Source organism: Balaenoptera borealis (genome assembly GCF_965194805.1).
Source record: "Balaenoptera borealis genome assembly, chromosome: 20".
Taxonomy (NCBI): domain Eukaryota; kingdom Metazoa; phylum Chordata; class Mammalia; order Artiodactyla; family Balaenopteridae; genus Balaenoptera; species Balaenoptera borealis.
The window spans coordinates 35,574,012-35,601,362 of record NC_138879.1 but is presented as its reverse complement, the minus strand read 5'-3'; the positions used below and the strand labels follow the sequence as shown (position 1 = coordinate 35,601,362).

The following is a 27,351-nucleotide window of genomic DNA, read 5'->3' as shown; positions in this document are numbered from 1 at the left end:
ATAGCGCTGCTTTAGTTCCCTCATTTGTAAAGTGCATCAAGTCTGGCCTTGGCTGTGAGCGAGCTTTGTTCCCACTCAGGATTAGCGGCAAACCCCCGCAGATCCCCCAGCCGAAGCGTGCGCTTGCACCAACTGGCCTGGGCCTGCAACGGGCGGGGCTCTGCAGCGCCGCGTAGGGAACCGGGTTCCCGCCTCCCTAACCCAGCGTTTCCGTTGCCAGGGGAACTGGGGCGGCGCGCTTTCCGGCGCAGTCGCGCGCAGCGCAGCTGTCATGGCGGAGACCGTCTGGAGCACTGACACCGGAGAGGCCGTGTATCGCTCTTGGGACCCCGTGCGCAACCTCCGCCTCCGGTAGTCGCATCACCCCAGAGCCCCGTGCTTTTATGCTGTCAGATAATTAGAGCCTGAACTTCACTTCTTGTTTGCTGGGACCCCCACTTGCGTTTGCAGTCCTGACCGCTGTCACCTCGTCTCCCCGCGTCTCCCTCACTACCCGGCACCCTCTTCACTCACAACTTCCAGACCCACCCTTTCAGGACCCTGCCCCTCCCAAGTTTCTCGAGGCCCTGTGTCTCCAGTACACTCTCCCATCGTCTTCTTCTTAGGGCCCCGTGCCCCACTCACATCCCCTCTGTCGCCTACACCCAGCCACATTCTTGGTAGCCGTACCCTCTTCTGAGTTTTGTTTCCCCATCTTTGCTCTGCGTTCATCTCCTGGTTGAGTGTTTTGTAACGAGTACTTTGGGCTTCTCTTTTCCTGGCAGAGTCCACCTGCAAAGAATCACATCAAGCAACTACCTCCATTACCAGCCTGCTGCCCAGCCCGGGAAGGACCTCATAGACTTGGCCACTTTTAGGCCTCACCCATCCGCCAGTGGGTGAATGGTGGTGATGTGGCCGCTTGGGGATCTGGGGAAGGACCTAGGGCGGAGGTTACCTCTTAAGACAGAGTAGACCCAGGTCTGTAGTCTGAGAAAAGGTATAGAGAGGTTGGGTTTATTGTCCAAGGTCACAGGGCTGGTAAATGTTGAAGCCAGGATTTGATCCCAGGCAATTTTAACTACTACATTATGTTGTGTAAAATTGAATAAGGCTTGATTCCTGCCATCAAGATGCTGATCCGAATTGTGGTCAAATGTAGGGAAATAGCAAATACCATACTTCAGATATGTTATAAATTTGCCTGTCAACCTAAATACCATTTGTGGCATTTTTTTTCTGAGAGAAAATACTGCTCCAAGCTTGAAACATACAACTAAACACTTTTTAAAACAACTTAAAAATTGGGGTCTGCTTGGAAAATGTACATATTAACACCATCTGTGATCTAGCAGTTTTCCTTATCTGGGAAGCCAGAAAAGTGAGGAAGAGAGGACAGTGTGTTTGTGTTAGGTCACTGGTCTCTCTGCTTTTGTTGTTTCTGTTCAAAAATATTCCTGGGCAAGAGTGTGAGCTGGCAGGTTGTGAAGCATGTGTCTTTGAAAAAGACTTACTTAGCTAGGAGTGTGTATATTAGATTTGGTTCTTTAAAAAAAAAATCAGTTATATGTCTTTCCTTTTCTCTCCTGATACTTGGTCTCTTAAGGTTATAGTGTTTGTGATTCTAGATATATGGCTTCAGGAATAGTGAAGATAAAAATGCCACAGTTCCTGTCTAGCAAATGTAGGCAATTGGGATTGAGGAAGAGCTATTCAGCCTATATCTAATAACTTTCAGCTCTTGACACTGAATTAGATCAAATAATTCCTGGAAAGCATGACTTCCTTTTATTCAAATCAGAGTAGTGATGAAGACTTCTTGGGTCCTAATCTTGGCTTCTGCACATATCCACAGCCTCTATAGAGTAAGTCTAGAGTGAGTGCTTCATAGATCAGTGAACTCCAACTGGTTTTGTGGCAAATATAAGAGCAGGGACTTTGGTTATAACCAACCACGGAGCAAGAAGTGGTGCTAGTTTGGCTCAAACATTTGACTCACTCTGTTGTCTTTGGAGGTGGACACCGCCCGGAGGTAGATGAAGAGGAGGAGGTCGTGATTGGATGGCAAGAGAAGCTCTTCAGCCAGGTGAGCCAGTGTCCCTTGTCTGCTCGGTCTGCCTTCCCCCGGTCCACCTCCACCTGACTAGTCACAGAGAAGGATTCTTGATGCATATTGCTGAACTGATTTCCAGAAAGCTTATAACAGTTTCTACTTTCCACGGTTGTGCTTATGGGGTCAATGGAATATAGTGCCTGCCACTACCCAGTTTTATAATCCCGGGTAAGACACTTTTCATCTCTGGGCCACATACCAAAACAGCAGAATTACTGTTTTGGTATGTCAGTTCTGTAATAGCAGAATTGAATTAGACTGTCACTGTGGTTCCTTTCAGCTCTAACATTCGTTGGCTCTCCTGTCCTCCATTAGTTTAGATAAACGACAGTTGGCTATGAGAACATGTCAAAGTGCATCAGCTCTATAGAACTAATTTGACCAAACTGTTATAGGAACAAAATTTGACATATTCTCAGTAGAACTCTGTTTCCTTGTGACCTCAGTTTGAAGTAGATCTGTACCAAAATGAAGCAGCCTGTCAGAGCCCTTTGGATCATCAGTACCGCCAAGAGATTCTGAAGCTGGAGCATTTGGATGGCAGGAAGAACCGACGAATCTTTACCTACACTGACTCTGATAGATGCACCAATTTGGAGGAGGTAGCATTCTTTCCCAAGCACCGTAGCTCCCTTCACCTTTGTCTCCCTTAGCTTTCTGGCCTCTCTGTGTGTTAACTCAGAAACCTGTTAAGGGGACACAGAGCTTCTGGCAGCCAAGCTGGGGTAGGTGGGCACAGTCTGCAGGGGGTGTGGCTGCTGTTCCCTGCTCCCTCTGCTGGAGGGCCTGGGGGAGCCGGCAGTGTCTCTAATGATAGGCTTGCAGACCACAAACTGGGAGAAGCAGCCACTGGGTTTGACTTCCTCCGTGCATCATGAGGTCAGACAGGTGGATGGAGTCTAGAACCATCTAGATAAAATTCATCATGGATTCAGCCAAAACTGAATATATGGGTTTGAAGAAGAATTCAGTACTGCGTAGGGAATGGCTTATATCCTCAATTTGCCTCTGACAGCACACCCTCATGGACTTGTTTTACATTTTCTTCTGCATATTCTGTCTTCTTAGTGAGATTTTAAACTCCTTGAGGGAGGGGAGTGCCTATATTTTCTGATTTTTGTCTATGACCTTGTAGATCTCTGCAAGGAGCCAGGTGTTAAGTGAATGTTTTTGAAAGGTTGATGCTTATATCAGGAAAGCTGTGGGTTGGTAGCATATAAAATTTGGGTTGTCTGTTTTGGTAAAGAAAAGGAAATTACAGGTAGTGTTCAGTTACCCGTGGGAGGGTTTTCCACAGAATACTTATGCCACACTTCACACCTGCCAGCCACCTAGTGATGTCAACATCTGCCAGGCAGACTCACCAAACTTTTTGTTGGTATGTGTTTAGAGATGGCAGGCTCATTTTAAGATTAGCATAAATAAATTCATTTCTCAAGGATAATGTGCCGCTACAACCTTCGGGCAAACCAAGGCTTGGTTGGGCTCTTCTTTGGGCTGTTTGTGCCACTGTGCCCTCCGTCAGCGTGATTGTGAGGTTCAGGTTCTGTGTGAGGTTTCGGAAGGAAGACTTCCCTCCGGGTCCTTGGTCCCACATGGCCCTGAGCAGGCTTACACTGGGCTGCTCTGTTTTCCCAGCACTGTCAGAAAATGACCACCGCAGCCAGCGAAATGCCGTCATTCTTGGTCGAGCGAATGGCAAATGTCAGGCGGCGACGGCAGGACAGGCGAGGGATGTGAGTGCAAGTGTGTACAGGGCCGTGGCGGCCTCTGTGGTCCGTCCATGCCTGTGTTCTCGGTATGCCCACCACCTCGAGCGTCCCGTCCTGCAGCGGGCCTCCACCTTCGCGTGCTCCCCTGAGCTCCTCCTTCAGGCTCTTCGGGGGGTGCCAGGGAAGTGACCCTTCCTGTGGTGTCTCCCAGGGAGGGTGGCATCCTTAAGCCACGCATCGTCACCTGGGAACCCTCAGAAGAGTTCATCAGGAACAACCATGTCATCAACACCGCTCTTCAGACAATGTACATCATGGCGGACCTGGGGCCCTATGGAAAGTGAGTGAAGCTTCTTACTGCCCAGCTCAGACCTTCATTCTCTTCTCCTGTCACTAACCATCACTCTCCTGTTATAGTCATCCCAGGTATATGGGAGGGAGGGATTTTTTCCTTCTTCTTTTTCTTTGGAAGAGAGTATTTTACCGTGACAATTCTCACTCCAGCCTCTGTCCTCTCCCCTGATGTGTCCCGAATACCTCTTCCTCCTTCCCTGGAGGTGGGGCAGCAATCTTGAACCCTGGTGTTAATTCCCTGGTTTCTAGGCTTGGCTATAAGAAGTATGAACATGTCCTCTGTACTCTGAAGGTGGACAGTAATGGTGTGATCACAGTAAAACCTGACTTCACTGGCTCCAGAGGACCCTACAGGTGAGAAGAGGAAGAAAGGGATGGCGGAGACTGGCATTCCTTTCCTTGGCTTCACTTCTTGCCCCAAGTTGAGGAGATTCTCTGAAAGCCCTTCGTCTGTTCTAACTTTTAAATTCCCAGCAGTGGTTCATATTCTGCTCCAGGTCATAGACCCTTAGGGCATCCTGTTCTCAGAAAATATGCACCTACACTGATTTGAAAGTGATACCTCTATCAGTGTAGTTAAGTGAAAATAATGCTCTGTGCTGCTGCATGTAGGGACTAATCAAAACTGGGAGAGATGAACTAGCCAGGTCTTCTCCTCTGGGTTGACTGTTCCTCCTCTTACGTCTTAGAATAACGGAACTGTAAATCGGCTCATCCCTGGGCTGGGGCTGGAGGGCCCATCTCCTGTTTTCTGAGTCAGTCCCTTTGTGGCTTTGACCTTACAGAATCGAGACGGACGGGGAGAAGCAGGAGCTGTGGAAGTATACGATTGACAACGTGTCCTCCCTTGCACAGCCTGAGGAGGAGGAGCGGGAACAGCGTGTGTTCAAGGACGTAAGCGCTGGTTCATTCCGAGAACCAGAGAGCTGGGAGCTGAGGCCGCAGTCGAGGTTGGGTCAGCAGGTGCAAGGCCTTGCTCTTAGTGGCCTCCCCTGACTTGGGAAGCACTGCTGACATATCAGATATAAGCTTTCGATCCTATTATAAGATCATGATAATAATGGCCATTTGTTTGAGCATTTACCATGCTCTGTGCTAGGCCCTGCACATACTTTATTTCATTTAGACTGTACCACAAGCCTTTGAGGTGAATATTTTTATTATTACCACTTTATAAATGAGGAAATGGAGATCCAGAAGCTAAGCAGTCTGCCCAGGGTCACGTAAGTGCGAGAGCCAGGTTGGTCCCAGACCGGGGGCTCCAGAGCCTCTGTGCTTCACTGTCAGATGTCAGTGTCTGGGCTGCTTAGGCCTCCAGCTTTCTGTGGCACTTCCCACTCCTGCTGCTTTTCTCCCTCCCGTGCAGATCCGAACCCTGGTCTGGCTGGGGTCGCACCTTGAGTTTCAGTGTGGTTTGTTTCCTCAGCTCTATGGCCGGCACAAGGAGTATCTCAACAGCCTCGTGGGCACTGACTTTGAGACGGTGAGTAGCTGGGTTTCTGTAGCCAGAGCGTTCTGACTGCAACTGAGTGACAGTTCTCTCCTCAAGGTCCCAAAGACATACTCTTCAGTGGACAAAAGTAACAAATAACATTTAGAGTATAGCCCTTGTTATGTTTTTGAAGCGTTGCATATTGATATAGAAGTGTTAATGCATAGGAAAAGGTCTCAGAGGGCACACACCCTATGGGTGGCTTTCTCTGGGGAGGGGGTGGGATTGGGAAATGGTAGATGGCTATTGGGTGGTGAGAGGGACATGTCAGGAATGTTTACTTTTTATTCTCTAAACTTAGGTGGTTTTGAATTTTTATCAGTGGGAGTGCATTCATGTATTACTTTGTAATTAATTTTAAATAAATATAAAGATGAAAAGTGTCTTCCTTACACTTCATGTAGATATTTCTCCTAATGCCCCATAGAGAGGGAGGGGTGTCATTTCTGTTTGTCAAATAGTTTGGCTCTTAAAACAAAACAAAAGAGTTTAAGTCTTTACGGACTTAACTTTGTCTTCTCTTATTCCAGGAGTTCCATTTCTAGATCTGGAAACAAGGAGAGAGTTACCTGGTGGTCTCCCTCTCTCTCTCTAAAAAATTAACTTTCGCTATTTTTGTGTTGTATTAGCAACAGATTTTCGGTGTTAAAAAAGTTAGATAAGATAGATACACAAATAATTTAAAAAGGAAACTTCCTCGTTTCTTGACCTCCCTCTAGAGCGAGCAGGGGTCTCTAGCCTCTTGCTGTACGGCAGCAGGCGGCTGTGGAAGCTTCTCTTGGCCATTCTTGTAAATTCCCCACACTTTGTCGCCTTCCCCACCATTTAAATTAGGTGCTTTTCCCCTTACGTTACACACTTTTAGAAATGAAGGAAACAGATTTGTGCAGAAGTGGCAGGTGGGGAGGAAGCGGGATTAGTCACACACCTGGGTCTGACGTCCAGCGTCAGGTCCTCTGGGGATTTACGGGCAGGCTGGAGGAGAGGGGTCGCTTCCCTCAGACCTCCTGATCTGTCCCCCCTTCTCTCTACCTCAGACGGTACCAGGTGCCCTCCGGCTCTTTGTAAATGGAGAGGTAGGTAAGTGTCTTACCAGACAGAAGTCCCCTGATGCTTGGCAAGTGCCAGATTTAGCTGTGGAGTAATCCTCCCCGCCCTAGTAGAGGCCTTGGGTTGTCCGCAGCACTCGGGAGACTCAGGCATGTGTCTCTCCTGGAAACACAGAGAGTTCCTGGCCCGTGAGGGACTTGCTTCCACACGTGGGTGGGCCCTTCAGGACTGGGGCGGGTGTTAAGGGTGATAGGAGGATAAGCTGAAACAGTTTCCTGTTTTCTTAGTTTCAGCCCAAGGCTATGAGTTTGACAATCTTTACGTCCACTTCTTCGTGGAATTGCCGACTACTAGTAAGTAATATTCATAAGTCTCTCTTTTTACCCATTCTGACAGTTTTCCAGAGGCATTCGGACTTCCTTCCCCACTCCTCCACTGAAATTGTTACTGTTCTTTTCAAGGTCATAGATCACTTCCAAGATGTGAAATCCTGTGGTGACGTCTCTGCCTTCACCCTACTTGGCCTCTCAGAAGCATTCACCACAGCTCACTTTCCTCACTGAAACTCTCCTCTTGGCTTCTGGCTCTGTGCTCCTCTCTTCTCTCTCATTGGTGGCTCAGCGGCCTTCTTGGCTGTTTCCTCATCTTCTGTTGATCTAAAACTATTAGAGTACCCAAGGCTGGGCTTGGCCTTCTGTGACTCTCTCTCCACGGTCTTTCTAGGTGGCCTCATACATCCTGTGGCTTCAGTACTGTTTGTATGTCTCAGACTCCCAGATTTCTCTCTCTAGCCTTAGCCTCTCCCCTGAACGCCACACTCATGTCCACTTACCTCTTTGTCATTCCTGTTTAACGTGACCAAAAGCTTCTTGATTCCCCCTCTTGCCTCAAACCTGCCCTCACGGTCTTTCCCATCTTAGCAGAATGGCAACGTCATCTACTTAGTTTCTGATACCGGAAACCTAAGAGACATCCTTGATTCCTCACTTTCCCTAGCTCCCTACCGCCATTCATTCTATCAGCAGTTCTTGTCAGTTCTGTCTCCAAAAGATGTCTTGAATCCTCTATTCTCTCGAGGACCCTGGGCCAAGCCACCGTCATCTCTTGCTTAGGCCAAAGCATTAGGTTTCTAATTTATCCTCTCGCCTCCTGTCTTGCTCCCTCTTACGTTTCATTTGCCACGTACACCACAGCCTAACTGAGCCTTTAAAATGTAAACCAGTTGTGTCTCTTTTGAACTTAAAGCCCCAACAGCTTCCCTTCCCACTTAGAGCAAAATCCAAACTCCATTCCCTGAACGAGCTGGCCCCTGCCTATCCATCCCTTACAACATTGCAGTTGTAATTTCTGTTCTTGAACAGGCCAAGTTCATCCCCACCTCAGGGCCTTTTCAGGGCCATTTCCTTTGTCTGAAAGCTTTTGTGTCCTGTCTTTGCACGACTCGTTCTGCTTTAGTTTAGGTCTCAGCCTAAGTGTCACCTCTGAGTGGTGTTCCCTCACCACCCCGTCTAAATGAGCCTCCAAGCCACTCAGTGTCTTCACCCTGTTTTATTTTTACTTTAGCATTTATTACTACTTGATAGTGTTTTGTTGGTTGGTTTGTTGTCTATTCCCCCCTCCCACCCCCAACTGGAGTGGTAGCCCCATGAGAGACAGGAAGCTTTTCTATCTGGTCACCAAGATGTCCCCAGTGATCGGTCATAGCACATAGCAGACACACAGTGAATGTGAAATGAATGATTGATTGCATGAATGAGTGAGTGAATGGAGAAAGGAACTTTGTCTTTTTCTCAACTGCTTGCCTTCCTCCCCGTTGACTTACTATATGTGGTCTTTGGTTTTCAGGCTGGTCAAGCCCAGCATTCCAGCAGCTCTCAGGAATAACACAGACCTGTGCCACCAAGTCCCTGGGAATGGTAGGGCAACGAGAAGGGGCACCTAGAAGGGAACAGGACTGCTCGGGGGAAGGCATCTGAAGATTATCAGGCTAACGTCCTGGGGAAGATTCCAGAGCTGGGTCCGGCCCTTCACTGTGGGCTCTGCAGGGATGCCTGGTCCAAGGGTTCTCTCTGCCTTTTTGAGAGTGGTAGCAGCTCGGGTTTGGGTGTCCCTTCACCTGTCAGCCTTTTATTTCCTACCTGGGGTGATAGTTTTTCTTTTTCCCTTGGGACGGTGACCTTGTCGTTGGCTACAGGGAAAACAGATTCCAAGTGGGCCCTTGTCCACCCCATGGCACTGAGTATAAAATAGCATTCCTCTTTTTTAGGATAATGTGGCTTACTTCTCCTACCCGTTCACGTTTGAGGCCTTCTTCCTCCACGAGGATGAATCTGCCGGTGAGTGGCCCGGCAGGTGCTCGGCCTTGGGGCTCCTCAGACAGGCCCTGTCCTGGTGAAGGCCCCCCCCCGACCTGGCCGCTTGTCCCCCTTGGTGCAGGTGCTCTCCCGGCATGGCCTGTGCTCTACTGCGAGGTCCTCTCGCTGGACTTCTGGCAGAGGTGCCGCGTGGAAGGCTACGGGGCTGTGGTGCTGCCTGCCACCCCAGGTGACCTCTCATCCCTGCCCTTCCTGTGGCCCATGTGCCCTAGCTCCTAGAAACAAGACTAACACTTCAGAAGATTGGACCACTTCCTGTGAGGAGTAGGGATGATGGGGGATTAGAAGCACTTAACTTGCAAGATTCCTTGCTCCTTTTGAGGAAATGTTCCCCCTCTGTTAGAGACAGCTGGGTGAAATGACCGCTAACTGGGAAGTCGAGCAGCTCTGGGCTCTGCTTCCGGCTCCTCTGATCTGACTCGTGGCCTTGAGGGAGCAGCCACGCGGCAAGACGGGCTCTCGGTGGGTGTGTATCGAGTGGATCAGCGTTCCTTTTGAAATAATAGCCGCTGTCTTCTGTTGTGCGCCAGGCAGTGTGCTAAGTGCTTCTCATTTAATTCTCCCCACCACTCTGTGAGGCGTAGGTGTCGTTATTAGATGAGGAGAATGGGGCTCAGAGAGGTTGAGAAACTTGTCCTGGTGCCCGGGTAATAACTGGCAGAGCTGAGATCTGAATTTCCATGGGATTGATTTTCAAGTGGGTACCCTAAACCATGATGATGACCTTCACCAGAGGTCAGGCCATCACCAGACCAGGTGTTTTGGTGGTGGCGAGGCCCGTGTCATTGCCGGGCAGTCAGCAAGGGACCACGTGCCGCTTCCGGCCCCATTCTCCTCTTCCTGCGCAGGCTCACACACCCTGACGGTCTCTACGTGGAGGCCCCTGGAGCTGGGCCCGGTGGCTGAGCTGAGGAGGGTTTTCATCGGCGGCTCTCTGGAGCTGGAGGACCTCTCCTACGTGCGGGTACCAGCAACCTTCAAGGTGACTTTCGTCTTTGGGGAGACTTCATGCTGGGAACTTATGTCCCTGTCTCTTCTGGAATAGGTGGAATCTGGCTTAAGGCCTCTTAATTGTTCATTGCTTCATCATTGCTTAGTCCCTTCCTTCCTGTGGCTTAAGCGGGAAGTCTCAGCCACATCTTGCACCAGGTACAAACATCACTGCTATCCTAGGAGAGCTCTGGAAAATAGTACACTTAGAGGTCTCCCCTGGTCCCTGTCGGAATAACTGGCCCCTCCTTCCAGCCCATCGCTGAGTCCTCAGGAATCAGAGGATTGGCAGGCAGCTTATAAGACTGCTGATTCTCGAATGAGGTTGGAATGTTCCGTGATTTACAGTTGGGAGGTGATGGAATCTGGGTGTTGGGATGAAGTTTCCCCAACAGAACTGTTCTCCCCAAGAATGGGAATAAGAATGGGAGTGAGGCCACTGTGGCGCCTGGGGTGTAGGAACCAACAGAAGCCTGACGTTAACCGGATGCCGCAGGGGGAGCGTCTGAGCCGCTTTGGACTCCGCACGGAGACCACAGGCAGTGTCACCTTCCGCCTGCATTGTCTGCAGCAGTCCCGGTGAGTGGGCCTGGCCCCCCGCCTCGCGGCTCCTGACCCTGAGGGCTGCAAGAGCAGCCATGGCCATGTGGCGGGCTCCCCCGCAGGGCCTTCCTGGAGTCCAGTTCTCTCCGGAAGAGGCTGAGGAGCGTGTTGGACCGTCTGGAGGGGTTCAGCCAGCAAAGTTCCATTCACGGTGTGCTAGGTAGGCTCCCCCCACCCAGTCCCAGCCACCCCCCCCTCCAGCATCCACGTGGGCCCCATTTGCCCCACACCATGGCAGCTGACTCCTGTGTCTGCTTCCCTCACAGAAGCCTTCCGTCGAGCCCGGCGCCGCATGCAGGAGGCCCGAGAAAGCCTTCCCCGGGACCTCGGGAGCCCCTCGGGGGCCACGGTCTCCTAGCTCGCTGCAGTCCTGGCCCGCCGTGCACGAGGACAAGACGAGTGATAGCCAAGGCCTGGGCCCTCTTCGTCTTTCTGATTAGAGACCCTGCTGACCTGCTGAGAACCGGAAGAGCTGAGAATCCCGGGCTGGCCCCCCTGCCTGATCTTCAGCTGCTGGGTGGCAACAAAGCCAAAGACCCTGTGGCCCCCATATGGTCCCTGTCTTCATATGTCAGCCACTGCAAGTGACCATCGCAACAAGACAGGCTTTTTGGTTTGAGACCAGTTTTGGGGGGAAGCCCAAAGTTAGTTCTGTCCTTGACACAGCCTCCTTTCCAGCCTGTCTCACGGTCTCAGTGGCAGAGAGCAGCAGTACCTCCTGCTCCACACCTGCTTTACACATGGAGGCCTGAGAAAGAAGGCAGGCAAGAGAGATCTTACATTCCTGGCCCAGGAACCCAGCCTCCTCTTCCCAGGGTGGCTTCCCCTTCCTGCTGGGGGCTTGTTTCTGTAGTAAATGAAGGCTGAAGGCAGTGCCCAGTTCTTTCTGCTAGCTAGCTGTCATCTTTTATTGTGTTTTTTGTACATAAAAACTTTTTATACTGACTGACGTTCTGTCGGCTGGTTTTCTGCTCGGGTCGCTTGCATGGCCAAGGTATTCTCCTTAATGTCGGGGCCCCTAACGCTGCTGCCCTCCCCTGCCTTTTCCTACTCCACAGTGTCTCGATGCTCTAAACTCAGCCCCCAGGAGAGGCTTTAAGGTTAGTGCCAGCTGTGTCTTAGCAGCACTCCTCTTAAACATCTGGAGCAAAGAATGGGACTGAGGTCCAGCCCCCCCCGCCCCCCCTCCCCGAGCCCAATGCAGAAACCAGCTTCCGCCCTCACGGGTGCTTTATTGGTAGAAGCAGAGTGTGCTGTGCAGCCTGAAGGCTCCAGAGAAAGACCATGGGGCGGCTGGAGGCTGGGACTCTGGCCTTCCAGTCATAGGCAGGGGTCAGGGACAGGGTGGGAAATAGATGAAAGTGGCTGGAGACGAAGATGACTCTTCTTGCCTGGGCCTCAGGACCCCCTTGCTTGGCTCACGAGCCCTTGCACCTGGAGCTGACATGTGACCTAATACATAAGAGGCTCGCATGGCAGGAGGGTTCATTGCTGCTGGGAGCCCTGGCCGTCACTCCCAGCCAGAGAACCAGCTCTGAGCTATAGCCAGCAAAAGCATCAGCAGGAAGCAGTTGCTCCAGGGGAGGAGGTAGCCTTGTGGTCTTCCCCAGGTTTCCTTGTCTCCAAGGTCTCCAAGGTCAGAGGCTTGGGATGGACTCCTGTGGAAGCAGCACAAGTGGGCAAGTGAGGAACTTGCTGGATGTCCAGAGATTGAGCTGTTCTTAGGGTGTTGATGACCAAGCTGAGGCTAGTTGGATACTTCCTAATTGCCCCTCAAAGTCCTGGGCCCTGGGATTAACTATCAACCCAGAGGCTAGCATACTGGGAAGCCACTGTGAGAGCATGATCTGTTGCTAGAGACAAGTTCTGTTGTTTCTGCTTAGGGGCCTGAGAGGACTCAGCGGTCCTGTCCAGGGAAGGAAGTGAGGGCCTGACCCAGCCCAGGGCTGTTGGAGGAGGTCCCCCTTACCTGCAGAAGCCTCATCTGCCTCTCCAGGCTGACAGGTTCAGCCTGGGGATGCAGGTGCAGGGCACAAAGCCCTGGGGGTAGATGTTGGCCCTGAAGATGTCCCTCGGAACGGTGGTGATACCAGTGTTGTCACACACAATTCGAGACAAGGAGATGCGGCTCAGGGCCCTGCGCTGTGTCTTGGTGAAAACACCCTGTTTCTGCCACCAGAACCTACCAAGACAGTGGAGAGATGTGGGTGAAGTTTGGCAGGGATGAACAGGAATGAGCACCTGCTGTGTGTGAGGTACTTTACATACATTATTTCATTCAATTCTCCAGAATCCCTGCAAAATAGGTATGATTCCCATTTTATAAAGGAAGAAACAAGTTCAGCAGTCTAGTAAATTGCCCGGTATTAATTGCACAGTAATTTAAGTAGCCAGGACTGGATTTGAACCCAGGTAAATGCCAAATCCAAATAAGAAGTCAAGTCTTAAACCACAAGCTTATTGGAGGGAAACCAGATTTAGCTTTGGTGCCCATGTTTTCTGGGATCCTTAAGCCTGGAACAGTGAGGCTGAGAAGTCTCTCTCCTGAGTTAAAGGTGCCTCCAACTCAGGCAAGTGCTCTCTCTGCCTCTTACCAAGCTCTCCAGGGAGGAGCTCCTGGTCTCGGATCCTGTGTACTTGGAAGGGATGAAGCTAAAAAGAGTACTTTCTCTCATTTCTGAGTCTTGAAATTCTAGTGCTTTTCTGCCCTGCCTCTGGGGCTGGTCCCTTTAGGGTAGGGGCACTTACCTGTCTCCATTTCGGGCTCTTCTGAACTGGTTCTCAAAAAGGCAAGCCAGAAGAGGCCCCACTCGGGCCCCTGGCAAAAGAGGCTCTGCGATGGCCCCAGTCCAGATGTCAATGTTGTCAGGTGTTCCATAGAGATTCAGGAACTTCCTTGCCAAACCCTGGTTTTTCAGAACCCGGCTAAGCTGTGCCAGATTCCGGGGCTGGGAGAGCCTGCAGAAGCGCCTCCAAGCATTGTACCCTGTAGGGAAAGGGGACAGGAGCAGTTTAGTCTTACCCCCTGCAGATTCCCATTAACTTCTGCTCGCCGCGATTTCTCCTGATGGAGCTCTGTGGTCAGGCAATATTGGGCAGAACAAAATCCCTGCTGGCAGAAGAGGCCTTGAACCTTCCAAAGACCAAACCACTGCCCTCTTAATTTTCAGTGCGAGCAGACAGCCATGCTTTGTGCACACACTGAAGAGTGTCCTAATGTAAGAAGCTGTCGTAACCCAACACTCACAATCACAATGATATTATCGTGGCATTAATCAGGCACAAGTAAGACATTACCTAGAACAGAAAAGACTCTCAGATTTGTAGAATGCCCGAATGAATAAATGAGTGAATGAACCAAGAAATGAAAATCATGGATAAAATTTATCTACTCAGAAGAGGACCACATGCTGTATGATTCCATTTATATGAAAGGTCCAGAATAGGCAAATATGTAGAGATAGAAGATTAGTAATTGTCAGGGGCTGGAGTGGGGATGGGGAGTGACTATTATTACTAGGTTTCTTTTGTGAGTGATGAAAATGTTCTGATATTAGATATGATGCACAACTCTAAATATACTAAAATCATTGAATTATATACTTTACATTGGTAAATTTTGTGATATGTTAATTATATCTCAATATAATTTAAAATTAAAATTTTAACTAAAATTAAAAATTTTTTTTTCACCTACTCAGAAACTAACAAAGACCACACTGATTTTTCAGCCATCAGGATCCCACACCAGGACAAGTCACATGATATGATGGGGACCATTAAGATAGGAGGAAGATAGCTTTGCCATGACTCAAAGAAACACCAGCCCAACGTTGTCCATTGAACTACAACTCCCAAACACCATCCCCCAAGCTGAACAAAGGAAAACCATATAATGTTTCACCATTACTGAGCACTGCTGTGTGGAGATCTCTCAGGATCCTCACATTTTTGTGAGGTACTTTGTAATCCCCATGTTATCAATGGATATTCGCTGAGCTTGAGCAACTGTGACTTTTCCAAGGTCACCCCACCGTTAAGTGGAGTTCAAACCAGGCCTTCCAATTCCAAATTTGGGAAGGGATTGGAGGAGACTGCAAGAGCTATGATCAGTACACTATTTCTGGGACAGTTTAGAGGGTACAGAAACTCACTGTGTGGCAACTTGGGCAGCTAGCAATATCAGATCTCCAGCAGGGGGCACCCACGACACTAGCTGTCAGGAGCACCCAAGCGTAGGGAAGGAAAGAAACGCAGGTTCTTGAGTGCCTGCTGTGTGCCAGCCAGGGGCTGTGTTAGGTGCAGTAGAAATTGCCCACCCTTTATTATTCACGGCCAAAAATTAGCAGAGGCAGATGGGGCTTCGGGTTGTATTTAGACAGGGAAGTAGGAGATGGGGAGAGGGAGAGATGAGCGAGGCTGTGGCCAAAGCCTTCCCCTAACATCGTGGATTGAACAGGGGGACGAAAGGAGAAATTTTGAAACTGATTCGAATTTTACTACTTCCTAGTTATGTGGGCTTGGGCCAATTACTAGATGTCTCTGAGTTTATTTCCTCATTTATAAAAATGTCTGTCACAGCTGCTTTTCAAGGTCATTGGGAGGACTAAAAGAGTTAATATCCACTAAAGATCCTAGCAAAGTGCCTAATTTTTCTTATTTCCTGGGATAAAGTCTTTCTGTGGCCTCACCAAACAACCAAGGCAGTCTTACCTTTACTCCACCTGTTCCCTGCCTCTCAGGCTCTTTGCCCAGTTAGAGCCAAGAGCCAGTTTCTATGTCCCTGGAACTGCCTCCCTGGATCTTGCCAGGGTGGTGGGGCATGGAGCAGCTCTTCCCTGCCTTTTAAAGCCACTGTTTTCCTCTACTTGGAAAGTCCTGATCTCCTTTGTGCCCTGTGTCCTTCAGCTCCTGCGTCCAAGTCCTGGTCCTGTTGTGACCCTAAAGCTAGAGACCCTGTGGAGGATGGAGAAGATGTGGCAGAACAGCAACAACGAGGTCCCGGGCATGCTTCGCTGCATCAGCCTCAGCACATCCTACAGACAGTCCCAGTCAGAAAGGAGGCGCCAAGGGTCTTCTCTGACCCCTCCCCCCAACCAACCATCACCAGCAACCCTGCTCTGGGGAAGTCTGGGAAGGGGCGGGCAGCCCCCTCACCTGGGAGGCCATGGTCCCGGCTGCGTTGCATGTTGAGAGCTGCCAGGTCCAGCCCGATCCTTCTCACTTGCTGAAACAGCCGTTCCCGGAGCTCATCCACTAACATGGAATCTTGACGGTTCAGCTTGGCAGGGGTGGCCATGAGGCCTCGGAGGATGGGGTCGATGCCACCTGGTGGCGGGGAATATGAGCAGCACAGATTGGACCAGCCTCCTGGAAGCCCCTAGGGTCATCACATGATGCCAAGCTAGCTCAGAGCTGGACAAGCCAGTCACTTACATTCTATAATGTTTGTGTCCGGAAACAGTGGCCTGGGTGGACATGAAGGGAGCTGGAGCCGGCAAGAAAAGCAATCACCCCCACTTCTCCGAGAAGGAGTGGAAGGCAAGCTCCTTTCAGGACCACAACCACCAGTCTCCTCCCCTTTTAGAAATCCTCTAATCGTGGAGGGGATGGGAGGCCCGTGACTGAGGGTCTTGGTGGCACCTGCCTTGTTTTCACTTGCTTGGGGAGATGATTAGCAGTAGCCTGAGCAGTAGCCTGGCCTCCGGCACTAAGCTGGGCCCCACCCCCTCGCCCTGTCTGCCTCTGGAAAACCTGGTCACCTTCGTGCACGATTCGCCAGCTGGCGAAGAAGGCGGAGCTCAGTGGGACCCGCGAGTTGGGTGCTGAGGCCTGGTACTGGCAGTCCAGGCGGAACATGACGGGCTGGATCATGGTGTGGCCGAAGCGGAAGGCCAGGGTGAAGACGTTGGCCACACGGGGGTCTACATTGGAAGAGTACCCCTGGTAGGGCCGCAGGGTTTTCCTGGCCCTGGCCTTGCCCAGAACCAAGGGCAGAAAGTCCCGGTAGGTGATGATCTGGAAGAAAAGACGGAGGAGGAACGTTACCTTAGTGGCCACCCACACCACTCCCTTGCCTTTGGACAGACCTTTTGCTTTTCGAAGGGCTGCTCAGACATATTGATTCTTTATTGGCAGTATGTCAAATGTGGTGATGTTAATTTCGCATTGTCTGATGGAGATACTGAGGCCCAGAGAGGCTGGGTGACATGAACGGGGTCAGAGAGAGAGTTAGTGGCAGTGTTGGGGATACAGGTCGGATCTCAGGACCACTCCCAATCACCCAGACCTAGCTGACTTGAGGCACATCCCCCAGGATGGCTTCTCACGCCAGATTGCCTTCTAAGGGATGCTGGGACCCAGGGCCCCCTACCTGGACCATGGCCCCCACGATCTTCCGAGCCTCCTGGTACAGCTTGTCACTGGTCCACTGAGGATTCAGGTGTCTCAGCTCAGTTGCCAGCCGGTTGTGCTCTCGCACAAAGAGGGTGTGCATGGCTGCCAGTTTCGGGGTTTCGGTTGACCGGCTGTCACCTTGAAAACCCCAAGTTCAGAGTCACCATAGTCCTTCCCAGAGCAATGTCTTTCTGCTAAGGCAGACAGAGCTCTGGGGACTAGAAAGAGGTGGTGGGATTTTGTGACCTGGGCCAAATTCCTGGCCCTCATGGACCTCCATCTCCTCAGCTGTGCTGTGAGGCTCCACTGACAAACACAATGGGCCAGGAGTGGGAGGACAGTGGAGTCTCGGGTCCCTAAGTTACTGGAATGAGCTTGCGTGAGGTGGCCCAGGGCAGCTGCTGGTCTTAGGCAGGAACCCTTTTGCCTAATGATTCTGCTCTGCAGGATTACCAGATCCACAGCTGGTGGAGGGTCCTGGGTGACTCTAGGAACCTGTCCTGTGGGTTGCATCCTTCTGCACATTCTCTTCCAGGGGCTGGACCTCTCCCCAGCTTTGGGCTTGGTGTCATGCTACCCTCCCCAGGGAGCCCCATGGAAGGAGAAAGAAGGAAGGTTGGGCAGAGCCTGTTCCTGTAGCCAGACCTTCTCCTAGAGGCCGGGAAGGAAAGTACATTCCTGAAGGTGGCCTTACACACAGTCATTTGCTGGCTTTGAACTAAGCCCTTGTATGTGGTCTTATTCAATCTACTCTTAAGTAAACCTCTGGTGAAGGTGCATGCCGCTCTTGCCAGGAGCAAAGAAACATACAATCCTTAGAAAAGGGGCTGGAGCTGACTCCCTGCAAAGGAGGTGGTGGACCAGAGTGGAGAGAGCCCAGACCTGGCCACTACACTGACTTAAGTCCTCACCGTGGACTCTGCCATCTGACACTCTGCTCTGGAGCGCATTAGTTATCTTCCCTGAGTGTCTCATCTGCAAAACGAGGGCGCTAATAATGCTCTCCTTTCAGGGCTGCTGTAAGGATTAGAGATGGCACATTTAAATATATTAAATAACCAGAAGCAATGACCATCGTTATGATAACCAGCATGGGGGGGCAGGGGCAAAGACCCCCCAGGAGAGTTCAGATTATGCATCCAGAAGAAGGTACCAGGTGACAGTGTCTAGCAAGAGCAGGGGGGAAACTGAAGATTCTAAGGGAATTTAGCCCAGAGAAGAAAAAAATATTTGGTGGAAGTGAAAGCTACTTTCAGGTAATTAAAGAGGCTATTACTGTGTGAAAGATAGAGCTTTTTCTCTGAGGTTCTAGAAGCATGATGAAGAGCCACAGATGGGCATTGGATCAAAATGGGGGGGGGGAGGGGCTTTCTGCAGTCAGCGCCGCTCCAGATGAACAGCAGAGGGGGTGAGTCCCTTTTCACCGAAGAGAGTCAAGTGGTGATCTCCGGCCACACACCGGGTTCACAAAGGGACTCCTTCCAACTTACTGATTCTGGGAAGACTGTGCACAGATCTGTGTGTCTAATATTGAGGTCTGAAGCCATGCACCCCCATCGAGTCCCACCAGGCTTTCCCAACCCAGAACCCAGGGACTGGGTGTTTCCTCCTTCCGACCCCCGAGTCTGACCTGCCAGGAAGCAGGGGATGTTCGCGGTGCGGTTGGTGAGCAGGCAGGGGTCTTCGTGCAGATTGTCGAAGGGCAGCAGTGCCCGGCCGTTGTCATGGAAGCGGGTGTTGACGGCCAGCAGCCCCAGCTGGTTGGTCTGGTTGCGGAGCCGCAGGGCAAGGGCGACCTCGCTGCCGTACACCATGCTGGCATCCACGAAGGAGGTGAGTGCGTTGATCTGGTTGCGGACTTTGTTCTTGTTTTGGGGGCACGAGGGTGCCGAACGGAAGAAGGGGATGCAGTCACACTGGTTCATGATGCGGGGGTCATTGGGCGGGATCTGAGGTGGAAGAGGAGCCAGTGACACTGGGGCCCCTCCCGAGCAAGCTCACTCCTCCTGGTCATCCCCCACCTGCTTCAAAACCTTGCTCAAAACTCCCTTTTTCCAGGAAGCCCTCCTTGACTCATCCAGACTCACGCTGCTCACCAGGTCATCTGAGCATCCTTAGCACGTTGTGTCATAGAGTCATGAAAAGTTAGAAATGGACGAGGCCTTAGATCCTCATTTTACAGGTGGGGAAACAGGCTCAGAGAGGGGAAGTGACAACTCGTTAGCGGGAGAGGAGGGATTAGAACCTAGTTCTCCTGACATGAGGCTTGTGCTCCTTTCATTCCATTCAATTCAACAGACATTTCCTAAGCCCCTTTCTGTGCCGGGTGCCTCGGAGACTGTGAAGGTCGAGGAACCCAGGACAAGTTGCAGGAAGCTGGCAATTCAGTGAAAACAGACCTGCACATAGAGTAATGTAACTCTAAATTGAGGTGGCATTTGCTATGCTTGGTTTAAAAGTCAAGAGCTAGGGAGACCTTCAAGATGGCGGAGGAGTAAGAGGCGGAGATCACCTTCCCACAAATACATCAGAAATACATCTACATGTGGAACAGCTCCTACGGAACACCTACTGAACGCTGGCAGAAGACCTCAGACCTCCCGAAAGGCAAGAAACTCCCCCACGTACTTGGGTAGGGCAAAAGAAATAAGAAATAACAGAGACAAAAGAATAGGCACAGGACCTGCACCAGTGGGAGGCAGCTGTGAAGGAGGAAAGGTTTCCACACACTAGGAAGCCCCTTCGCGGGCCGAGACTGCGGGTGGTGGAGGGGGGGAGCTACGGAGCCATGGAGGAGAGCCCAGCCACAGGGGTGCGGAGGGCAAAGTGGAGAGATTCCCGCACAGAGGATCGGCGCCGAGCAGCACTCAACAGCCCGAGAGGCTTGTCTGCTCACCCGCCGGGGCGGGCGGGGCTGGGAGCTGAGGCTCGGGCTTCGGAGGTTGGATCCCAGGGAGAGGACTGGGGTTGGCGGCGTGAACACAGCCTGAAGGGGCTAGTGTGCCACAGCTAGCCGGGAGGGAGTCCGGGAAAAAGTCTGGAGCTGCCGAAGAGGCAAGAGACTTTTTCTTGCCTCTTTGTTTCCTGGTGCGCGAGGAGAGGGGATTCAGAGCGCCACCTAAAGGAGCTCCAGAGATGGGCGCGAGCTGCGACTATCAGCGCGGACCCCAGAGACGGGCATGAAACGCTAAGGCTGCTGCTGCCGCCACCAAGAAGCCTATGTGCGAGCACAGGTCACTATCCACACCGCCCCTCCCGGGAGGCTGTGCAGCCCGCCACTGCCAGGGTCTCGTGATCCAGGGACAACTTCCCTGGGAGAACACACGCGCCTTAGGCTGCTGCAATGTCACGCCGGCCTCTGCCGTCGCAGGCTCGCCCCGCATCTGTACCCCTCCCTCCACCCCACCCTCCGCCTGAGTGAGCCAGAGCCCCCGAATCAGCTGCTCCTTTAACCCCATCCTGTCTGAGTGAAGAACAGATGCCAGAGTGCGACCTACACGTAGAGGTGGGGCCAAATCCAAAGCTGAACCCTGGGAGCTGTGCGAACAAAGAAAAGAAAGGGAAATCTCTCCCAGCAGCCTCAGGAGCAGCGGATTAAATCTCCACAGTCAACTTGATGTACCTGCATCTGTGGAATACCTGAATAGACAACGAATCATCCCAAAACTGAGGCGGTGGACTTTGGGAGCAACTGTAGATTTGCGGTTTGCTTTTGACATCTAATTTATTTCTGGTTTTATGTTTATCTTACTTTAGTATTTAGAGTTTATTATCATTGGTAGATTTGTTTATTGATTTAATTGCTCTCTTCCATTTTTTTTATATATAGATATATATATATATATTTCCTTTTTCTCTGTTTGTGAGTGTGTATGTGTATGCTTCTTTGTGTGAGTTTGTCTGTATAGCCTTGCTTTTACCATTTGTCTTAGGGTTCTGTCTGTTTTTTGTTGTTGTTGTTGTTGTTTTTACTATAGTTTTAAGCGCTTGTTATCATTGGTGGATTTGTTTTTTGGTTTGTTGCTCTCTTCTGTCTTTCTTTTTTTTTATTACTTAAGATTTTTTTAATTTTTAATAAATTTTTTATTTTAATAACTTTATTTTACTTTATTTTTTTTCTCTCTTTCTTTCTTTCTCTCTTTCTTTCTTTCTTTTTTTCCTCCCTTTTCTTCTGAGCCATGTGGCTGACATGGTCTTGGTGCTCTGGCTGGGTGTCAGGCCTGTGCCTCTGAGGTGGGAGAGCTGAGTTCAAGACATTGGTCCACCAGAGACCTCCCAGCTCCACATAATATCAAACGGTTAAAGCTCTCCCAGAGATCTCCATCTCAATGCTAAGACCCAGCTCCACTCAACGACAGGCAAGCTACAGTGCTGGACACCCTATGCCAAACAACTAGCAAGACAGGAACGCAAACCCACCCATTAGCAGAGAGGCTGTCTAAAATCTTAATAAGGTCACAGACACTCCAAAACACACCACTGGATGTGGTCCTGCACACCAGAAAGACAAGATCCAGCCTCATCCACCAGAACACAGGCACTAGTCCCCTCCACCAGGAAGCCTACACAACCCACTGAATCAAACTTACCCAATGTGGGCAGACACCAAAAACAATGGGAACTACGAACCTGCAGCCTGCGAAAAGGAGGCCCCAAACACTGTAAGTTAAGCAAAATGAGAAGACAGAGAAACAGAAACACACAGCAGATGAAGGAGCAAGACAAAAACCCACCAGACCAAACAATGAAGAGGAAATAGGCAGTCTACCTGAAAAAGAATTCAGAGTAATGATAGTAAAGATGATGCAAAATCTTGGAAATAGAATGGAGAAAATACAAGAAACGTTTAACAAGGACATAGAAGAACTAAAGAGCAAACAAACAATGATGAACAACATGATAAATGAAATTAAAAATTCTCTAGAAGGAATCAATAGCAGAATAACTGAGGCGGAAGAACGGATAAGTGACCTAGAAGATAAGATAGTGGGAATAACTACCGCAGAGCAGAATAAAGAAAAAAGAATGAAAAGAATTGAGGACAATCTCAGAGAGCTCTGGGACAACATTAAATGCACCAACATTCAAACTATAGGGGTCCCAGAAGAAGAAGAGGGGAAAAAAAGGGACTGAGAAAGTATTTGAAGAGATTACAGTTGAAAACTTCCCTAATATGGGTAAGGAAATAGTCAAAATGGCCATCATCAAAAAATCTACAAACAATAAATGCTGGAGAGGGTGTGGAGAAAAGGGAACCCTCTTGCACTGTTGGTGGGAATGTAACTTGATACCTATGGAGAACAGTATGGAGGTTCCTTAAAAAACTAAAAACAGAACTACCATATAACCCAACAATCCCACTACGGGGTATATACCCTGAGAAAACCATAATTCAAAAGGAGTCATGTACCACAATATTCATTGCAGCTCTATTTACAATAGCCGGGACAAGGAAGCAACCTAAGTGTCCATTGACAGATGAATGGATAAAGAAGATGTGACACATATATACAATGGAATATTACTCAGCCATAAAAAGAAACGAAACTGAGTTATTTGTAGTGAGGTGGATGGACCTAGAGTCTGTCATACAGAGTGAAGTAAGTCAGAAAGAGAAAAACAAATATCGTATGCTAACACATATATATGGAATCTAAAAAAAAAAAAAAAAAAAAAAAGGAACCTAGGGTCAGGACAGGAATAAAGACGCAGATGTAGAGAATGGACTTGAGGACACAGGGAGGGGGAAGGATAAGCTGGGATGAAGTGAGAGAGTGGCGTGGACATATATACACTACCAAATGTAAAATAGATAGCTAGTGGGAAGCAGCTGCATAGCACAGGGAGATCAGCTCAATGCTTTGTGACCACCTAGAGGGGTGGGATAGGGAGGGTGGGAGGGAGATGCAAGAGGGAGGAGATATGGGGATGTATGTGTATGTATGGCTGATTCACTTTGTTATAAAGCAGAAACTAACACACCATTGTAAAGCAATTATATGCCAATAAAGATGTTAAAAATTAAATAAATAAATAAAAGTCAAGAGCTAAAGGTATAATAGGAAGATAGGGGACAGTTCCCCAGAGGAGATTGAGGAAGGAGCCAGCCAGGGGCCCTCACATGTCACGTCGCGAGAACGTTGCCCTACCCAGTAGGGGCGAGTGAATGTGTGTGTGTGTGTGTGTCTGTGTGTGTGTGTGTGTGTGTGTGCACAGAGGGTCCCCTCTGTCCCCAGCTGAGGCTGTGCTCCCTGGAGCCCGTCTTTTCTTCCCTAGTGTCCCGCACCATCCTTGTCTCTCAGCTGAAGGAGAGCACCGTGCTCACAACCCAATCCCAGGAAATGGTGAGAACTGCAGGGCCCTCAGACCACCCCAGGAGGGAGAGAAGGGCAAGAGCTAAGAGACCCTAAAGACTTCCCCTGTTGGAAAGGGACCCAGGGGTCAAGGCTAGTCTCAACTTCTTCCCCTTCCGTTAGGCCAGCACCAGGACCTCCTGGCAGGTTGCCCCCCACCCCCCCACCCCCAAACACACACAGAACCAGGCGTCTGTGCCGGACTGTGCATCTTGTCTCTGTCTGATACTCCAGCGTCACAGGCAGCTCCTTAAGGCAGGTGCACTAGGTGCCAGATGCCCAGCCCCAGCTCTCGGCCAGAGGTGGAGGCCACATCAGGAGCCTGGGAGTCGGGGGTAAGTACCTTGATGGGGAAGCAGGGGGGCACCTGGGCACAGGTCCTCTCACAGTCGACGCCCACAGTGAAGGCCACTCTGGCTGGGGACTCAGGGACGAAGTCCAAGTCGTGGTCAATGAACTGGCCCCACTGCATGAACATGAGGGACCGGCCCTGGTCGGAGGTTAGCCTGTTGCTGGGGAAGCGCACGATCTGGTTGGAGACGGCTCGGACCTGGTGGGGAGATAGATCAGCGTGGGGCGCTGACTCTGCAGGGTGTCAGAGCCAACCCAGGACTCAGGGGGTGGCAGGTTGTCCCTGCTGGAGTTAGTGCAGTCTCTCCTCCTCCCCTGCCCTCCCCTCCTCTCTCCTGCTTTGTCCCACTTCCTATGTGGCTGTCATTCCTACACGGATGCTCTCCAGCCCAGCTCCTGAGGATTCCAGGAGTAATTCCAGGAAGGGGACGGGCCAGGTTGGCTGGCTCAGACCCCACCAGCTTCTCCAGAGAGATAAATAGATCAAACTGATAGATCAATTTATAGACTAATGGATAATTAGATGGTAGAACTGATTGATAGATGCAAGGATTGGTTGCTAGGCGACGGATAATAAATAGAGAATTGGATAGATGGAAAGACCAACGGAAGAAAAATTGATAAATAGATGTTGATAGATGGGTAGATGACAGATTGTTATTTTGGCATATGAATAGAAGATTGATAAATTGTTAAATATGAAATAGTTTAGGTCAATAGATAGAACTACATTAAGATGTATTGCTCCTTATATTTAGCAAGGTACTTTGACATGAATTCTTTCAGAAAAAACAATATTGTAATGGCTAGCATTAATATATCACATCCTACATGGATGTTTATATCCAGGACTTTATTTAATAGTCACAACAGTAATATTAAGTGGGTTTTACTGCCATTTTACAGCTGAGGAAACTGATTCAGCTGGAGTCCTTGCCCAGAGTCATCAGCCAGCCTGTGGGAGAGCCTGGTTCGAGCCCTGTCTGACTCCGGGCTGAGCTTTTATTCCCCATGTTTAGAAGAGATGGAACGTCCTCCAGCCCCTCAGCCCTGACTCACAAGGGGGAGGAGGAAGCCGTTGCGCCTCTTGCCGGGGGTCCAGCCGAAGGGGAGAGACAGCCTGTCCTCATACTCGGCTGGCAGCCAGCGCGCCAGGGCCTGGTTGGAGGCCCCCAGCCAGGGTCTCTTCCTGCAGTGATGGGTGGGCTGGGGTCAGCAGGGTTGGGAAAGAGAGGAGGGAACTGGGCCCCACCAGGTCAGGTGCCGCCCCAGCACCCACTTGTTGTTGCATCTCCCAGTGATGGTGCGGTACTTGTCACTGCACTTCTCGGCTTCATCCTGGGCTGCACAGCCACTGGCCTGGGACAGCAGCCTCATTTGGGATTTCGTTAGCACATCTGGGGGTGGGACAGTGGGCAGGGTTCTAGCTTCTTCTAGAGCTGGTCTGTTCTGTACCTCCCATCCCTTTCCCCTCTCCCCTCCCAACACCCCAAGGCATGCACCCTGCAACCCCCTCCTGGCTTCCTTCCACTCCACAGTACCAGTGACATTGAAGGATCTGGACCCCTGGAGTTGTAACTTCTCTTCCAGCAGTCCCAAGGCCACATGCATATAATCGGCAGCCTGAATGACTCTCCTGGTGGACGCTACCGGTTGTTTGAAGTAGGACAGGAGGTCCATGGGGCTGGCCAAGCCACTGTGAAGGCGCTGCTTGATGCTGCCCAGAAGAGGAGAAGTGAGGGCTGGAGAGAGGAAGCAGACACACCCAGCAGAGCCCCAACCTGGGCAGTAGACAGTCAGCACAGTGTGAACAGACAGAAGGATGGATAGAAGGGAGGCTCTCTACCGACATGGCACTGCCCCAAGGTGCCCAGGGGCAGGTGTTGGGTGAGATGACCTTGGCTGGAGTCCATCCATCCCCCATCGTCAACCCTTCCAGGCCCACGCAGTCCCCAGACCCAGGCCCAGGCCCACCTCCTCTCAGTCTGATTGTAGGCGGCATCCACTAGCAACTTGGCCTCTGTTATGCAGCTCTGGACGACCGAGGTCTCCACCACCCTAGGGGAGGCTGTTCAGGGGGAAGGAGGCTTAGGGTCCAGGGCAGCCACAGGTCCCTCAGACCCAAGTGCTTCCCCCTCCATTGCCCTCCTCCTTGGCTGTCCAAGGGGCTATTACCTGGGGTGGTGCCCTCAGAGAGCCGGGCCAGGATGAGGGTGGCTAGGAGCCCCACCAGGGCCAGGAGCAACTTCATCTCTGCAGTGAGACCCCAGCCACAGGGGGGTAAGCGATCACACGGGTGGGTGTCCCCTAATGCCTTCTCACCGAGAGAGGATGCTGAGCTGACCTCTCACCTCCTCCTGCTCTTCTGCGGAAGTAGCTGGGAAGGGACTTTTATAGCCTGTCCTGGGGGAGGGAGGGGAGCTCTGGGCCTCAGAAGCCCAGCCTCTTGAGGTGGAGCTCTGGAACTTCCCTCTCATTTTGGGGAGAGTTGTGACACTGCAACACCCCACTTTACCCCTCACCAACATGAAGACGTTCTTTCATCTTCTCACTCCATCCCCAGCCTCTTTGCTATCGAGTTCACTGATATATTTCTCCCAGGGCCCAGAGCAGTGCCTAGAACACAGATGTCGCTCAGTGAATACTTGCTGGGTGTGCCTCAGAAGAGCGCTGCGCCTGGTCCTGCCCCTAACTATTTGTATGGTCCTGGGCAAGTCACTTCCCCTCTCTGAGCCTCAGTTTCCACATTCCTAAAATGGGACTTGGGCTAAATCATAGGGAAGGCCCCTCTCCTCCTCCAACAGGGCAGAAGCCGGGTCTGCCTTACTGTCATATCTCCCCAGCCCCCAGCACAAGGCCTAGTATTCAGTAGGTGCTCAGTAAGTTGATTGAGGGGATGAATGATGTGAGATCAATGATTCGGTCCCTCCCCCTTGCTCCAGCTCTCTCCAAGATGCAGGGGAAGGTGAGGTGATGGTGGAAGCAGGGCCTAGCAGTGAAAATTAAGGTGCTGCCTCATGGGCCATTTGGGGGACACAGTGCGATGTCACCGGGAAGCACCCCGCAGAGTGACGGCAGCAGGCTTCTGTGCAAGCTGAGGACCTGCCTCAGGCTTAGCGCTTCTCTGCGTGCTTCTTCAGTGCATGTCAGTAGCAGGTTTGCACCCCGTGCTGGGTGTAAATTCTGACCTTCTATGTGCTTGGTCAGCAGTGGCTTCCCTAGAGGAGGCAGTGGGCTCCGACCCACCTGGGTTTGGACCCCACTCTGCCACGGCCTGCACCACCTTGGCTGGGCCTCCATTTCTGCATCTGAAGGGTAGAACGCCCCAAGTCGGCGCTCCCCCCAGGACCCAGGCCTTCACACCCCCTGGCCTTTCCTCCCGGTTTCCGCCACTGGATGAGCCCAAGCTCATCCTTTGCTCCGACCCCATCCTGGTCTGCCTGGAGAGCGCTCACCCCGCCCTCAGCGCTCAGCGCTCAGCCCCAGAGTCACCCCCGCTGCACCCTGCAGCCTGCCTGTGCTCGCCCCTTCTTCAGGTGCACGTGTCCATCCCTTCCTCGGAGCAGTCCCTGTGCCTCCTGCC

At 51.1% G+C, this 27,351-nt stretch overlaps 2 protein-coding genes across 8 annotated transcripts; one reads left to right on the top strand and one right to left on the bottom strand.

Moving 5' to 3' along the window:
- Nucleotides 1-201: 201 nt before the first annotated feature.
- Nucleotides 202-11,614, top strand: MKS1 (MKS transition zone complex subunit 1). Of its 7 annotated transcripts, XM_082374448.1 has the most exons (18): nucleotides 202-351; nucleotides 765-874; nucleotides 1,995-2,065; nucleotides 2,539-2,694; nucleotides 3,731-3,828; nucleotides 4,016-4,144; nucleotides 4,408-4,512; nucleotides 4,944-5,052; nucleotides 5,585-5,641; nucleotides 6,688-6,730; nucleotides 6,988-7,053; nucleotides 8,546-8,616; nucleotides 8,967-9,036; nucleotides 9,137-9,244; nucleotides 9,924-10,057; nucleotides 10,562-10,644; nucleotides 10,731-10,828; nucleotides 10,935-11,614. In XM_082374448.1, the coding sequence occupies exons 1-18, from the start codon at nucleotides 272-274 to the stop codon at nucleotides 11,024-11,026; spliced, it is 1,680 nt and encodes a 559-aa protein (XP_082230574.1). In that variant the 5' UTR covers nucleotides 202-271; the 3' UTR covers nucleotides 11,027-11,614. The 7 variants fall into 7 exon arrangements, 6 of the variants coding, with proteins under 6 accessions (XP_082230574.1, XP_082230575.1, XP_082230576.1 ...); XM_082374449.1 differs by lacking the exon at nucleotides 8,546-8,616 and having other exon boundaries at nucleotides 6,688-6,726; XM_082374450.1 differs by lacking the exon at nucleotides 9,137-9,244.
- Nucleotides 11,615-11,695: 81 nt separating this feature from the next.
- Nucleotides 11,696-26,034, bottom strand: EPX (eosinophil peroxidase). Its single transcript, XM_082374455.1, has 11 exons — nucleotides 25,944-26,034; nucleotides 25,743-25,836; nucleotides 25,048-25,485; nucleotides 24,828-24,957; nucleotides 23,761-23,967; nucleotides 18,695-19,013; nucleotides 17,042-17,202; nucleotides 16,431-16,686; nucleotides 15,826-15,996; nucleotides 13,417-13,654; nucleotides 11,696-12,850 (listed from the first exon to the last, which is right to left on the bottom strand). Exons 1-11 carry the CDS (start codon nucleotides 26,017-26,019, stop codon nucleotides 12,649-12,651), a joined length of 2,292 nt encoding a protein of 763 aa, XP_082230581.1. The 5' UTR covers nucleotides 26,020-26,034; the 3' UTR covers nucleotides 11,696-12,648.
- Between the last annotated feature and the right edge of the window lie 1,317 nt (nucleotides 26,035-27,351).

Coding starts and splice junctions, on each gene's coding strand:
- MKS1 (XM_082374453.1), top strand. CDS start 272: ATGGCGGAGACCGTCTGGAGCACTGACACCGGAGAGGCCGTGTATCGC. Junction 4,513..4,943: donor GGCTCCAGAGGACCCTACAG/GTGAGAAGAGGA, acceptor TTGACCTTACAG/AATCGAGACGGACGGGGAGA. Junction 5,642..6,687: donor TGGGCACTGACTTTGAGACG/GTGAGTAGCTGG, acceptor TCTCTACCTCAG/ACGGTACCAGGTGCCCTCCG.
- EPX (XM_082374455.1), bottom strand. CDS start 26,019: ATGAAGTTGCTCCTGGCCCTGGTGGGGCTCCTAGCCACCCTCATCCTG. Junction 25,486..25,742: donor TACAATCAGACTGAGAGGAG/GTGGGCCTGGGC, acceptor TCTTCTGGGCAG/CATCAAGCAGCGCCTTCACA. Junction 19,014..23,760: donor CCCCCTGCTTCCCCATCAAG/GTACTTACCCCC, acceptor CTTCCACCTCAG/ATCCCGCCCAATGACCCCCG.